General features: G+C 55.4%; 1 protein-coding gene across 3 annotated transcripts; it reads left to right on the forward strand.

Moving 5' to 3' along the window:
* Positions 1–4,777: 4,777 nt before the first annotated feature.
* RASL10B (RAS like family 10 member B) lies at positions 4,778–13,807 on the forward strand. 3 transcript variants are annotated; one of them, XM_072779556.1, is made up of 5 exons: positions 4,778–6,821; positions 7,382–7,744; positions 11,414–11,540; positions 12,499–12,623; positions 13,490–13,503. In XM_072779556.1, exons 1-4 carry the CDS (start codon positions 6,795–6,797, stop codon positions 12,573–12,575), a joined length of 594 nt encoding a protein of 197 aa, XP_072635657.1. In that variant the 5' UTR covers positions 4,778–6,794; the 3' UTR covers positions 12,576–12,623; positions 13,490–13,503. The 3 variants fall into 3 exon arrangements, with proteins under 3 accessions (XP_072635657.1, XP_072635656.1, XP_072635654.1); XM_072779555.1 differs by lacking the exon at positions 13,490–13,503 and adding an exon at positions 12,978–13,480; XM_072779553.1 differs by lacking the exons at positions 4,778–6,821; positions 11,414–11,540 and having other exon boundaries at positions 13,490–13,807.
* Positions 13,808–15,322: the final 1,515 nt, after the last annotated feature.

A 15,322-nucleotide genomic window follows, 5' to 3' on the forward strand; every position in this document is an offset into this window, starting at 1 on the left:
TTTTTTTTTAAGATTTTAATTTCAACACAAAATGGGGCTCAAACCTGCAACCCTGAGGTCAAGAGTACCATGCTCCACTGACTGAGCTAGCCAGGCGCCCCCACAGACACTCAACTCTTAGATGCATATTAATACCACATCAGGTTTCAAAAGCTGATGATTTCTGCTCAGCCAGGCCAGGGCGGGGCCTGGGGAAAAATCTGCGTTTAAAAAAACTCAGGGGGTGCCTGGCTGGCTGTCCATTGGGCCTCTTCTCTCCGCTTTGGTCAAGAGCCCAGAGTCCTAGGATTGAGCCCTGAAGTCACTCAGTTGAGTTCCCTGCTCAGCAGGGAGTCTGCTTCTCCTGCCCTGCCTGCCCCGCACCCCCTGCTTCTCCTTTCAAAAAAAAAAAAAAAAAATTAAAAACTCCTCAGGTGTTTCTACTGCGCAGCTGAACCTCAACTGCCTGCAAAAGACACACCTGTTTGCCTACTTTTAAAGGAATGCTGGTGTTCCTGTAACAGGTGGAAAAATGCTAAAGCACTGGGATGGTGGGGAGTATTGGTGAAATAGGCTAAGAGGATTAAGAGGTACAAGCTTCTGGTTATAAGTCATGGAGGTGAATAGCATAGGGAATACAGTCAATGTGAAAGTTTTGCATAGTGACGGGGTAACTACACATACGTGGTGAATATTTCATAGTTGTCAAATCACTGTTGTACACCTGAAACGGATATATTGTATGTCAGCTATACTTCAGTTTTTAAAAATAACCAAGAAAAAAGTTAAGTTGCCAAATAAAATGCCAGTGACCCGGAAACATACTGGAAAATAAAGGAAAAATAGTAAAGCACTTTTTATGCCCATGATACCTGCCTACCCCATGAATCCGGCATTATCCCCATCTTCCAGGTGAGGTGTGGCAGAGCCACTCACATCTTTTGACTCCCTGTGCATGTCCTTACCCCAAGACCTACAGATTTCCCTTTTAGTTCTACTGAAAGTTCTGTAACAGGCCCTCCCCGCCCTCCACCAGGCCAATGGCCTGACCTGCTAGGCCCCCCAAGTTACAAGTCTGTAGAACTAAAAGCAGAGCACGCTGGCCCACAGACTTTGACCTTCCCTTGCACCATCCTTCTCAGCCCCAGAATGGCAACTAGGAAATACTGAAATCTCAGGTACGTTGTTTCTGAAGCCTGAAAACAGTTGAGGACTCCCGGGTTTGAGCTTTTCTACTCCCACCTCATGCATTGATGCTTTTTCTGATTTTGCTTGGACCCAGATTTCTTTTCCCTGCCACCCCCAGCTCCAGGAGGCAAGAGCCTGTTTATTTTAATACCTGGTGTGGCACTTTGGAAAGATCACACCTCCCCCGTTGTTACCCGTTTCTATCTCCTGAGCACTAATCCTAGAATCCCAGCCAGCCCCCAGACATGTTATTAGCAACAAGGATGTTTCTTGAAAAGTTTCCGAGTTGGCTGCAAACTTGCCATCTCAGTTTCTCATTTAGGTTTTGCCCTGCCATTCTTGATGCTGCCAACAAGGGGAAGGCTGATTTGGGGGTTGATTGGATCCAAATGTACTTAGTCTCCTGAAGTATTGCTTTGAAACAGGACTGCCCCAGCACTCTGGGACCCAGAGAACTGCTCAGCAGCATCTCCCACCATATAGGTATTAGAGGAGGATGTTCACATCCAGCCTCTGGCTTTCCCTCCATCGGTTCATTCACTCTCCACTTCCGATCTTAGGCTCCAAAATCTGGTCCTACAGCCTCTGAAAGCTCAGTGGGGTTTTCAAGCTGTGATGGGATGCAGGGGTGGAGCACATGGTCTTTGTTTCTTCTGACCCACTTGGGTGTCTGGGCCTCAGATGCTGCAAGTAGACCTACACATGTGCTCTCCCAGAGTCTCCGCTTGTACCTCAGGCATCCCCAGCTGAGCCAGAGCCACGTGAGGCTTAAGACAGGGCACAGACCTAAAGACAGGGCCTCTCAAACTTTTTCACCAAAGTAATTGTAATGATAGAGTGAGCAGGCCTCTTTGGTGTAAGTTCTAGCCCAAAGTGACTCAAAAAAAAAAAGCAAAATGACTTAGCCGAATGTTAAATGCAGGCATATTTTGCATTTTATGTTAATACTGTGGCTGCTTGTTTTTTATATAAAAATAATGTTTTAAATGACCTACCACTGAAGGCAAAGAAGAAATCCCATAATTAACCTATGGCTTTGTGTTCTCCTAGCAGGAGAAGCTTTTGGGAAGCCTGGCACCAAGGTATGAGTGTGAATATTGCACAATTTGTACTTCTAGTCCACTTTGGGCTGAAGTAGAACAATGTAGGGTGATGGCCAGGGGAGTAGACATAAAGTCTGAGATCCTTGGGCAGAGTAAGCATTAATGATTTTGAGACAGAATGGAGGATGGACGGTGCCCTGGACAATTTAGTCAAGTTAGGAAAAGCTCTCAGTGACCCTGTTGTTGACCCCACAAGGGTCCATAAACTCCAATTTCTCCCTGCAAATTCTTCTGGGAGGAGGCCATATCCTTCTCAGCCCTGTATTTGCTTCTAGCCGCTGCCCTGTTCCTTCTCATACCCCACCCCGATGCCCTAGGAGCCCCCCTAGAATAAATGGAAACGCTTTCCCGAGTTGGTGTCCAACCTCCCGTATGAATGACTATGTCTTTTAAAAAGACACGAAAAAATTAAGGCCACACATTGAGACTTCCTACAGTCAGGCAGCGCCATAAGAACTCTGTACACCTGTAACTCCTTTATGCCCTTGAGGACACCTGATCACATCTCCACTTTACAAATAAGGTAATAGAGTTAGGATAGTTCAAGTCATGTGCCTTCAGTCACGGTCACGTAGTAAGTAGTAGGGCCGGGATTTAAATCCAGATCTGTCCCATTCTGAGGCCCAGGCTCATAACCACTACGCTTTCTGTCTTGATGGGAGAGGGAGGAGGAACAATTGGGAACATGCCCAAAATGCCAGAGCCCAAAGGGAGGAGGAAACTGGCTCTGTGAGGAATCCTGAGCCCACGAGTAATAGAAAGTCTAGAAAGTAATAGAAAGTCATAGTGGAGAATGCTGGGTCCCAGGGGTAAGAAACTCGGAAGAGTGCTCTGAGCTTCCCCTTCCTTCTCCCTGTCCTGCAGGTAACTAAACAGCAACTCTGGCCACTTTGCTGCCCTGCTTCAAAACCCTTCACTGCCTTCTGATCCAGCACAGAGGCTAGGTCCAAACTCCTTAAACAGCAACCCCGGACTTTGAGACCTCACTTCAATGCCCCTCCCTGCCTCCTCTCAGGAGCATCCCCCCACCCCCGGTGGACTCCCTTCCCAAACCCCTGTACCTGCTCCCACCTTCTCTCACCTGCAGCAACCTCCCTCACACCCAAAGCCCCAAATCCACTACTTTCACAACTTCCTCCTTTCAGAGTTGCCTCCCCTGAGGCCTCCCACTCCTCTAACTAGCTGGGCCCCTCCCTCAGCCCCCCCGCCCCCCCAGAACCTTGGCTTTTCAGCTACACAGGATTGGTGCTGCTGGGTCTGCTTCTCCCCCTTGGGCTGGGAGGGCCGCCCAAGTAGGGATCCCATCTTTGTATTCCAAATTTTGCCCTAAGACCAGTAACTGGGCCCTTCCAGCCTCCACTATCTCATCTATAATCAGCCTCGTAGAATTGTGAAGATTAAATCTGAGGTCGCAGGCCAAGCTTGGGGCGCGGTGTCCGGCACGTTGTACACACTCGCTAAATGCTAGCTATCCACGGTGAACGCCGCTGGAGCCGCTGGTTCTGGAATAGAGACACAGGTGCTTACGCCCGCGAACCTCCGGGTCGGGCTAGGCGGGTGGAGGTCGCTGGTGGGCGGGGGGAGCCGTGCGCTGCGGCGGGCCTGCTCTGCGCTTCTGGCCCGGCGGCGGCGAAGGGCGGGAGCGGCCACGCTGCGCTCCGTGCTCCAGGCGCGCGGCGGCGGCCAGGCGGGACGCAGGGGGCCGGGCGCGGGGCTCGCAGGGCGCCCGCCGGGCCGCGCGCTCCGAGGGACTTCTGGCGAGGGAAGCTGGGCGGGACGCGGTGGGCGGCAGGGCGCGGGGGAAGGAACCCGAGTGGAGCAAAAGGCTCCAGGGCCTCCCCGGTGCCTCCCCCCGCCCCTCCTGGGGGAGCTAAAAGTCTGTCGGGGTGAGTCGGGAGGGGGAGCAAGTCGAGGCTCAGGTTCGGAAGATTTCGTCCGGGGGCGCGCGAGCGAACGTGTCGGGCTCAGGGACCCCGCGGAACGCCAGCCCGCCCCGCCCCGCCCCGCCCCGCCCCGCCGCCGGCCCCGCGCGCCCCGCCGCCCGCCCCGCGCTCCCCGCCGCCTCCCTCCTGCCGGCGCGAGCGGGCGGCGCGCTCCGGAGCGAGAGCTGCGCTGGAGGCTTCCTGCCCCCTCGGCGCCCGCACCTGCCCTGCGCGCCCGCCGCTGACCCTGCGCCGGCCGGGCGGCCGGGGGCGCCCCCACCCCCCTCCCCCCGGGCCGGGGAGCCGGGGGGCAGCGCCGGAGCCCGGGGGGAGCGCGGCCCCGCAGGCCGGCCGGCCCGGGCCGGGGGCAGCTAGGACGGCCCCGGGTAAGCGGCGGGAGGAGGGGCGGCGGGCGGGGCCGGGCCGGGGCGCGGGGCGGGGGGCGGGGGCGCGGAGGGCGGAGGGGCCCGCGGGCCGGCGGGGAGGCGGCGCGGGGCGGCCACGTGAGGGCGGGAGCTGGGGGGGGGCCTGCAAGGAGCTGGAGGCGGAGAGCGGCGGGGCTCGGGCATCCCCCAGACTCCCACCAATCAGGTCGTGGGGAGCCCAGCGTCCTCCGACGCCCCCGCCCGCCCACTCCCACACGGACGTGCGGGGACAGACAGCGGGCAGACGTGTGACTCGGCCCGTGGGACCGCAGAGCCGGGGCCGCCAGTCTGGGGCAGGACTCAGCGTGTCCAGGCCGGAGGGAGGGGACGAGGAGGAGGCTTGGGCCCCAGTGTGCCCCGGTCTGTGGCCGGGCGCTGTCTGCAGACTCACTGCGGAGCGCAGGCCTCCGGGAGGGAGCCAGGGGGCTGGGCCCCGATTCTCCATTCTTGGGACAGCCCCCTTCAGTCCACACCCAGCTCGGGACGCCGGGGTAATAGGCGCTTAGACCCGGGATCTCTGCCTGAGAAGAGGCAGGGGGCAGGATCACCTCCGAGTCAGGCTCAGGGCCACGCTCGGGCCTGGTGAGTTCCAGGCGGCTGGCCCCAGCTCCGTGGCCTCCCTTGCATCTCCTCCCTGGCTCTAGGGCTATGCCCCGTTTATTTCCCACCTATTCTCAGAAAGGGTTGATTTCTGCGCAGGGAGTGTGGCGTCCAGGAGAATCTGCAGGTAGGACAGACACATCCTAGATACCTCTAAGCTGACACACCCAGAGAGACGTGGGGGGCTCTTCTTGCATTCCTTGCCCTCTCTTCCTCTCCACCTGCTTGTGCTGGTTATGTAATTAACCCAGCTGAGGCTCCCCGCCAAGCTGCCAGTGTCCAGGGATGCCCGAGGGGGCTGGGGCCTGCAGGAATTTATGGGGAGGAGGGAACAGTCTTTACCCCAGTGGGAAGCCCATAGAAGTGGATAAACACCTGTTGGGGAAAGGACACCACGTGGGCAGAAAGGAAACCAGGGTCCTAGTCTTAGTTGATAGCTCAGCTGGCTCTGTGGTCTCCACTTCCCTCAGTCTCTGATTTTGGGTTTCGGTTTTACCTTCAATAAAACAGGGAGAAGAGTCTCTCTCTCTCTCTCTCTCTCTCTTTCTCTGTCTCATATACACACGCATACATACCACACTACATGTACGTGAGCAACAGTGGATAAGACCCATCCTGGGATTGCTAGGAGTCCCATTGAAATTTTACAAGACCTTGGATAGACAAAGGACCCCTGTACCTAACAGTGGCCACTGTTAATTGAACACCTACTGTTGTGGGCACTGGGCTATACTCTCATGACATCTCTTTGATGGCGTTACAACACCCTATAAAATGTCTTGCCTAAGGCCACACTTTAGGTGGCAGAGCTGGGAATCCGACCTTGGTGGGTCTCATCTCAGACCCTGCCCTGGGTTTTACTGTGCTGTATGTACACCTACCCCATGGATTGGATTTTCTGAACCAGGCCAGACTGAAGGCCATTCAGCTGTGAACTGTGCACATATGGAAAGAACATGCATCCAAAGAGAAGACACACACAAAAGCGTGGCCCTGTCTGAATCCAGCAAACCCATCTGCCCTGGGCCCATGTAGTAGGCACTGTTGTCACCCTCCTGCGAACAGTCCTTGGACAGGAAGTCTCAGGCATGTACTAGCCTCCCTGGTCACCATCCCCAACAAAAGGAGAAGGCAGTGGTCAGGAGGTTTTCTTGGATTATCTCAGAAATAGGGGTTAATTACCCACCTTATATATGCAGAGCATAGCTCAGATTGGGCAGGTGGTGGGCCCACTGACCACAGCTAGAAATCATCATAGCTGGGGCTTATACCTAAACTCTAGAGTCACTCAAACTGAGCGAACAAGGAGGTGATGGACCCGCAGCAAAGTCCAACCCTGTGGCAGCCCTTTCCTGGGCACCTGCTGTGTGCCAGGCCCTCTGAGGTCAGGTGATGAGACACAGCCCTTGGCCTGGAGGCAGTCACCAGCTCGAATCACTACACTTGGGGGTCAGAGGTACTGCAATGTTGTGGGAGTCGCTGCTCTTGCCAGCCGTGTCCCTCCCGAGTCTTCTCTCGAGTGGAAATACCTACTATCCTTGAGGGATACTGTATTGACTGTGGATAACCACGTGGGAATGCTAACATTGGGTGCTGAACAAATGGTATGCTTCAGAGCCAAAGTGGTCATCTGGTCCAGGGTTCTCAACCCGGGGGGGAGGGGGGTATTTGGAAACGAGGTGTTTTTGGTCATCGTAGTAGTGACCAGACTCTGCTGCTGGCAGGTACCTCCTGGCAGCAGGGATGTAAAATATCCTGCCAGATAAAGAACTCTCTCCTCAAAATGCTGGGAGTGCCTCCTTTGAGACACACTGGACTTGGCTCCTCCGCCCCCGCCTAGGGCTCTGTGTGAAAGCTTGGGTTGGAACAAATCTAGTGTGCTTCCCACTCTGCAGCCTGCCTTGGCTGGGGGGTGGGGGTCAGACCTGACCAAAAGTCAGGCCATAATACAAGAAAGAGCGATTCCCACTTTGCGGGGGCGAAGGGGGAGAGGGGAAGGAAAGGAGAAGGGAGGATGGAGGGACTCTGGACAGCTGGAGCTGGGTGTCCTGGGAAAGCAAGACATGCCAAGGGGGTAGTGACAGCTTCACCCAAGTCCCCAAGGTGGGTATAGGACAGATCCAGAGAAAAGCAGGCCCACCAAGCCCACCTCTTGTCTCCACAGTCCAGGTGGAGGCCGCAGAGGGCCCAGGGCAAGCAGGGGCAGCAATGGTGGGTCCTGACGGTGGCTGAGCCCCCAGCCCCTGGAATATGCAGCCCAGGGGAGCCCCAGGCAGCGGCGAGGACGCGGTGGCGGAGCGGGGCGGGAGGCATGGTCTCCACCTACCGGGTGGCCGTGCTGGGGGCTCGAGGCGTGGGCAAAAGTGCCATCGTGCGCCAGTTCCTGTACAACGAGTTCAGCGAGGCCTGCGTGCCCACCACCGCCCGACGCCTCTACCTGCCTGCTGTCGTCATGAACGGCCACGTGCACGACCTCCAGATCCTCGACTTCCCGCCCATCAGCACCTTCCCTGTCAACACGCTGCAGGTAGGAGGGCCCACTGGAGGGCCGGCCGGGGAGGGGAGCGGAGGCGTGGGGGAGAAGCTGGACTCCCACCCTTTCTGGGCTCCGGCGCTGTCCCCATCCCAGGGCTCCAAGGGCTCCGTGCCACACCATGGGCCACTCTGCTCAGAGCCATTGTTTGTGTGCTGCTTTATTCAACACATATTTAATGAGCATTCAATGTGTGGTGGGTGGGACCAGGATGGAATGGCGCGCAAAACAGATGTGCAGGTGGCTCTCAAGGAGCTAACTCACGGTCACACCCATGGCGTCTGTAGAAGGGACAGCAGAAGAAAAAGCCAGGGCCGGAGAAAGGTGTGTTCTCAGAGACTGGAGGCCCCAATCAGTCTTTTGTCCAAAGGCCTTTCTTTAAGTGATGCTCTGCCCCTTGACCTCAGGACTAGCCCACTGGGCACCCTTCCTGCAGGGATTGGATTCGGATGCCCCCAGTGCCATGGCTTGTGGTGCTCCTTCCCCCAGCCTATAGGGACCAGCTCCTCCTCCCCTCTACCTCTGGCCTGGCAGGGGATGGGGTGCCAGCAGAGGCTCGACTCTAAGACACAGTTGCTCACCTAAGGAAGCCCCTAACCAGGTGTTCAGAGGTTTCTCTGGAAGGACAGATGGGGACCATAGCGTGGCCAGTTGTGACCACAGATCCATCAGTGTCTGGTGCAGGGGCTCAGGCTCAGCACTGTCTTAGAAACTCTAGGCAGGATGACCGTGGCCCAAGTCTTGGGATACTTGTCTGTCCCATCCCAGGTATGGGAGATCAACACCAAAGACAAAAGCCTGATCCACACATCTGCCCCTTGGCAACAGCGAGGTCAGAGGGCAGTGTGTCCAGAGCCAGGCCTGTGGTTCTCCTCCACAGGAGACTTGAACAGCAGCCCAAATGGATATGCACATCTCATCCTAGTCTTGCACATTGATCTTTGCTTATTTTTTCACATTTTGTTGTAGATTTAATTTTATTATTTTATTTTTTTTAAGATTTTATTTATTCATGAGAGACATGAAAGAGAGAAGCAGAGACACAGGCAGAGGGAGAGGCAGGCTCCATGCAGGGAGCCCGACTTGGGACTCCATCCCGGGCCTCCAGGATCACGCCCTGGGCTGAAGGCGGCGCTAAACCGCTGAGCCACCCGGGCTGCCCCAATTTTAATTTAATTTTAATTTTAGAATAGGTAAGACACAGTTTAAAGATCCAAAACCTTTGTTTAAAAAAAAAAAAAGATCCAAACTGTAAAAGGTTACCCAGAAAAATCCCAGTCCTGCCCCTGCCCTCTTCACCCTGATTCTTGCCCCCACACTCTATGGCCATCCTCATGGTTTTTTATTCACACTTCCAATTTATTTGTCTTTCTTTCTTTTCTTTTCTTCCTTCCTTTCTCTCTCTCTCTTTCTTTTCTTTCTTTCTTTTTTTTTTAAGATTTTATTTATTTATTCATAGAGATGCAGAGAGAGAGAGAGGCAGAGACACAGGCAGAGGGAGAAGCAGGCTCCACGCAGAGAGCCAGACGTGGGACTCGACCCAGGGTCTCCAGGATCACGCCCTTGGCTGCAGGCGGCGCTAAACCGCTGTGCCACCAGGGCTGCCCTCTTTTCTTTTTTTTTTCTTTTCTTTTCTTTCTTTTCTTTTTTTTTTTTTCTTTTCTTTTCTTTTCTTTTTTCTTTTCTTTTCTTCTCTTCTCTTCTCTTTCTTTTCTCTTTCTTTCTTTCCTTTCTTTCTTTTCTTTTCTTTCCTTTCTTTCCTTTCTTTCTTTCTTTTTCTTCATGAGAGACACAGAGAGAGAGGCATAGGCAGAGGGAGAAGCAGGCTCCCTACAGGGAGCCCAATAAGGAACTTGATCCCAGGACCCCGGGATCATGACCTGAGCTGAAGGCTCAACCACTGAGCCACCCAGGTGCTCCCACACTTCCAGTTTCTTTAGACAAATAAGAAAATGTGTTCTTATTCCACTCCCTTTCTTACAGAAGAAAAATAATTGTTCTACACCTGGTCTTTTTGCTTTAGATTATGACCCGGAGACCTTCCCTGAGGGTTAGTATTTGATTGTCAGTAGCATGGCTATGCTGTACCCACTGGAGAGATGTTCCATGGAGTCCCCTCTTGTTGAACAAGTGGATTGTTTCCAGACTTTTGCTGTCTTGAGCCACGGCACACCGATAGCCTTGTCCATAGTCTCTCTGCACACAGGGAGGCGTATCTGTAAAATCTAGCCCCAGAAATGGCATTGCTAGGTCAAAGGATGAATGCGGCTGGATTTGGAAGGGGAGATTTCCCTCCCTTTCTAGGAAGTTGCATGTTTTGTGTTGTCTCAAGGACCAGACGTGAGTTCTTATTTCCCTAAAGCCTTTCCATCAGAAACTATTGTCCAACTTTTGGAGTTTTGACAATCTGATAGATAAGAGATGGTATCCTCAGTGTAGTTTTGGTTCGCCTCTCTGATTATGACTGCAGCTGAGCATCTTTTCATAGGTTTAAGGGCTTATGCATTTCTTTTTCTCACAACTATTAATGCCTTTGTCCATCTTTCTGTTGGGTTGTTGCCCTTTTACTTCCTGATTGATCCTGAGTGTTAGACTCTCCTGGACGTCCAGGACTTCACTCCTGGACTTTGAGCAGAGACATATTGAGACAGGACCCTGCATCCCCAAAGATCAAATATAAAAGCTAAGAATCTCAGTGGCCACTGTCTGAAAAGAGAAAAACACTCCTCCCAATGCCAGCTGAGATGCAGCCTGGGAGGGTGGTCTGAGCCTCTGCTGCTCCCTCTACAGCTCATCTCCTGTCAGAGGAAGCTGGGCTTAGAGAAACAAGCAACAAATGCAGGGTTGGCCCCCAGGTTGCTGAGCCTCCCTCCACTCCCCCATGTCCTCAGAACTGGACTCAGTTTCCACGGCTCCTTCTCTGTCTTGACACAGCCCCAAGGTGGTTTCTTGCAGTCTGGAACTCTGCACGGAGCTAGCTAGAAGGCAAGCTGAGCTTTCTTGCTCCTTCCCTTCAATCAGGGGTGAAGGCACAATCCCAACAATCAGGAACCTTTCTCCTCTCCCTCTTAGGAGCCTCCAGAGAGCAGTGGGAGGGAAGGCAGCCTGGAGGTCCCCTGGAGGAGGCAGCATGTTGGGGGGAAGGTGGGGCTGTCGCCCTCAAGGGCTGGCAGCTGTCCCCTCTCCCCAGCAGAGAGCTGGAAGACTTGGGGAGCCTCTGTGCCTCTCTCCCCATCCCTCCCACTCCCTGCTGATCTCTGCTCCTTGTGTGGGTGGGGGGAGGAGCTCTGTGCACAAAGGGGTCCCAGGCTCCCAGAGGGCACCGCATCTGGTGGAGTGTAGTCCTCCCTGGGCTGAGAAGCCAGCCCCTGGTTCCCGAAAATTTTAAATTTGCCCCCAGCATCTTTCCCCTGCACCAAAGTTAAAACTCAGCACGAAGAAAAGATGCCACATCATCTCCCCGGGGAAATCCACTGCGGTAGCTTCTAAGTCTTTCAGTTGGGAAGTGCTTTTCTGGAGCCAGCCTGACCACCGCTGCCACTGGAGTCTTTCCTCCTTTATTCCTGCACTGAGGTGGAGAAGCAGCTGTGGTCCTCCAAGCCTGGCCCCTGCCCCAGTGCAGCTCGTAAGCTGGCAGCAGCTCCTCCGTGTTTTTTGCCTCAGGTCCTCAGGGGAGAAGACCCTGGTTCCCTCTGTCCTTGGAAACCTCCACCATCCCCAACTTCAGAGACCCCTTCTTTCAACACACCAGCTGCCTTCAACTGCTCTTGCGTTTGCCAGCTGCTGGAAGGTTAATCAGCTAATTAATCTCTTAAGAAACCTTCTCTTTAGTACACTCAGCCTTTCCCTGAGAATTTGCCATAAGCATTCAGGAAGCCCTTTCTCCCTGGAGCTGCCCTTGAGCCCTGTTCCACACCGGCCCCCACTATGCATCCAGTTGCAATCTTTTTCTCTGGCCTTCTCCTTCTCAACCCTGAGGGCAGTGTGGAAAAAACAGAAGGGGCAATTTGGGTGGCAATTTAAGGGCAGTGTCACAGGCAGATGTTGCAATGATCCCGCACGGAACAAGTGAGGTTCAAGACTAGCCTGGGTAGCGCAGTTAAAGAGCCTGCTAAAGGCCAACACAGTAGGGAGGCACTGAGTGGGGAGAAGGAGGTATGTAAACATGAGGAAGGCCTGGCTCTGACCCTCCCAGGAGCTCACAACAGAACCAGGGACCTGGGGATGAAAACAACTCTAACCAAGGTATAGCCCAAGGGCTCTTAGAACACAGGAGAGGAAAGGAGTTGTCCCCTGCTTGCAGGAAGGCTTCTTGGAGGAGGAGGAAGCATTTAAACTTGAAGACAGAGGATGTCAGCAGATTCAACAACTAGGTCAGAGGGCTTTGGCTCTTAGAGGCAGGCATTTATAACTGCATTTGAACAAAGGTCCCAGTGGTCAGATGAATGAATAAATGGTTTGAGTAATAAAATGGGACAAGGCAGATCTCTGCTCCAGAGGTGCACAGGACAGTGAGTGCATTGGCTCTGAAGGTCAGGCAGCGTGATCCGCCCTAGCCTGGCTGGGAGGTGCAGGAGCGGCAGCACTGAGCTCCTCCTTTCAGCTCTGGGCCAGGCCTCCTGGGGAGGGGGGTGGGTGTAGGAGGCTTGGGGTGCGGGGGCAGGTGTCAGTCTCCCGCTGGAGGTGGCTGGGGGCAAGGGGAGCCCTCAGGATGGCTCTGACCTTGGCACTGGCTGGGGGTATTGCAGGAGTGGGCAGACGCCTGTTGCAGGGGACTCCGGAGCGTCCACGCCTATATCCTGGTCTACGACATCTGCTGCTTTGACAGCTTTGAGTACGTCAAGACCATCCGCCAACAGATCCTAGAGACGAGGTGAGGAGCCAGGATATGGCCCGTTATCACCTCAGTGGGTGCCCCAGGGCTAACCACTTCCCACGGAAAGTATACCAGATTGGGGAGGGGGGCATTGGTGAGGTACCCTCTGGTTCCTGCACATATATTCAAACATGCACACCATGTTACTCTCCCCATTTCTAATAACCTACTTTGGGATCCTTACCATGGGGTGGCTAGTCTAGTGCAGTGGTTAGGAGCACAGGCTCAGGGCCACTCATCCACATCACTTTCAGCCAGTTAACAGGCAAGCCTCAGTGTCCTCCTCTGTAAAATGGGGATAATAATAGTACCACATTTTATTTTTTTAAGATTTTATTTATTTATTCATAGAGACACAGAGAGAGAGGCAGAGACACAGGCAGAGGGAGAAGCAGGCTCCATGCAGGGAGCCCGACGTGGGACTCATCCAGGGTCTCCAGGATCATGCCCTGGGCTGCAGGCGGCGCAAAACCACTCACTGCGCCACCGGGGCTGTCCAGTACCACATTTTAGACCAGTGTTGTTGTTGTTGTTTTTAAGATTTTGTTTGTTTACTCATGAGAGAGAGAGAGAGGGGGGCAGAGACACAGGCAGAGGGAGAAGCGGGCTCCCTGCAGGGACCCTGATGTGGGACTCGATCCCAGGACCCCAGCGTCATGCCCAGAGCTGAAGGCAGACGCTCAACCACTGGGCCACCCAGGGGTCCCACAGACCAGTTGTTCTGATCGGAGACTATCAGGTGCCGCGAGGGCTGAGCGCTTGCCCCGGAGCAGCACCGGCCAGGCACAGCCTGCCCTTCTTGAAGTGAGGGCTGGTGAGACCCGCCTGCGGAGTTCTGAGATTCCCCCCACCCCGGCCCGCAGGGTGATCGGCACCTCGGAGACGCCCATCATCATCGTGGGCAACAAGCGGGACCTGCAGCGCGGCCGCGTGATCCCGCGCTGGAACGTGTCGCACCTGGTGCGCAAGACCTGGAAGTGCGGCTACGTGGAGTGCTCGGCCAAGTACAACTGGCACATCCTGCTGCTCTTCAGCGAGCTGCTCAAGAGCGTCGGCTGCGCCCGCTGCAAGCACGTGCACGCCGCCCTGCGCTTCCAGGGCGCGCTGCGCCGCAACCGCTGCGCCATCATGTGACGGCCGGGCAGGGGGGCTCCCCGGGACCGCGGGCTGGCGCGGCGGGGCGCGGCGGGGCGCGGCGGGGCGGGGCGGGGCGGGAGGACGCGCCTGGACGGGGAGGGGCGGAGGAGCGGGAGCCTCGGACCACCCCACCCCTCCCCGCGGGGTCTTCCCGGCCGCCCTTCCCTTGGGCTGCAGCTAGCGCAGGGCCCCGAAGGGCGAAGGGCGCCGCGGCCTATAGGGACGGTGGGGGGAGGGGGGAGCGCGGGGCGGGGAGGTGCTGCCTTGGTCGCCCCCCCCCCCCCGCCCGTCTTCTCCAGAGAGTGTGTCTGTCGTTGCCCTGCGTCTGTCCCCGTGTCTGTCTGCCCGAGCGTCTGTTGGTCCTCAGCTGTCGGTCTCCTCCGCCCCCCGCCCCCAGCTCCGTCCACAGGGCTCTCATTTCGTTCATCCCCTCATCGCAGATCCTGGCAGCTTCTCTGTGAGGCCAGCCTTTGGACCGTCAACACCACCGGCACAGGGCAGAGAGATGTGGGTGGCCCAAGGACCATCATCAGGGTCCTAGGGTTGAGGTCCCAGGTCAGTCAGGAGAAGGCTGAGCTCTCGCCCTTCCAGGGAGATCTCCCCGCCCAGCAGCCCCCAGAGACACAACAACCTACCTTCCAGCCTTAACTCGATGGTCCGTCCCTGCCGGGTGCCCCTCATCCCCTTCCTCACCCCACAGCCAGATCACCCCTGGGTTAAAACTTTTTTTTTCTTCTTGACACAATGTGGAGAGGGAATCCCCCAAAGGATGAATTTATTTCCACGATGTCAGATTCCAGCCCTCTATTCCCTCCTGCGTTGGGTGGTCTGCAAGATTAGGGGATGTTGGGTTTGGGGGGCTGGTGGTGGGCAAGATGGTGCCCTGGGGTGAGGGGTGGTTAGGTTGTGCTACCGAACGCTCTTATCTCCCCATCCCACTCCAATCTGACTTCCCCAGACCCTGCCTGCCTTGAATCTCAGATTTCTCTGATAAATCTGAGGAGGAACAGAGCCAGGTAAAGAATTATGGGGACCTTTGTGCTTAGGGGAGATATGCCCACATCCCCACCCCTAGATAGAGGCCCTCAGGATCTGATGCCCTCTTGTCCCAACACCAGTTGGCCCTATACCCTGACTCACTCCACCCCATTTTCTCTGGCTGTCTGGCCGGTTTCTACCTCTCGTCACCGGAGCTGATCACTGTCAGTTTTGTACAGATTTAGAAATAACAAAATCCATGAAGATACTAGGAGTGGCCTGAGGGATTACTGGGGTACTTGGAGGGTGTGAGCAATGGTGCGGTCCGTGCCCCCACCCCCCACCCGGGCTGAGTTCTCCTTGAGGCTGAGTCCTGAGCCCTGGTGTGGTGGGAGGATAGGAAGGTCCCTTGTTAGAAGAGGGGCAGACAACCAACCAACCCAGCCTTGATGTAGCCAAGCTGCAGTGTGTAGACCAGAAAATCAGGTAGCCCAGAGTGGTGATGGAGCAGAGTCTGGGGAAGGGGGCCATCGGTAGGGAATTTATCCAGATCCAGTGTGAGAGGGAATCTGATTCTCCCT

Source organism: Canis lupus, chromosome 16, assembly GCF_048164855.1.
Source record: "Canis lupus baileyi chromosome 16, mCanLup2.hap1, whole genome shotgun sequence".
NCBI lineage: Eukaryota > Metazoa > Chordata > Mammalia > Carnivora > Canidae > Canis > Canis lupus.

What these genes read in the sequence shown, in the direction of transcription:
- RASL10B (XM_072779553.1), top strand. Translation starts at nt 7,529, where the DNA reads ATGGTCTCCACCTACCGGGTGGCCGTGCTGGGGGCTCGAGGCGTGGGC. An exon ending in TCCCTGTCAACACGCTGCAG is followed by an intron (nt 7,745 to 12,498) that starts GTAGGAGGGCCC and finishes GGGGTATTGCAG; the next exon opens with GAGTGGGCAGACGCCTGTTG. An exon ending in CAACAGATCCTAGAGACGAG is followed by an intron (nt 12,624 to 13,489) that starts GTGAGGAGCCAG and finishes CCCGGCCCGCAG; the next exon opens with GGTGATCGGCACCTCGGAGA.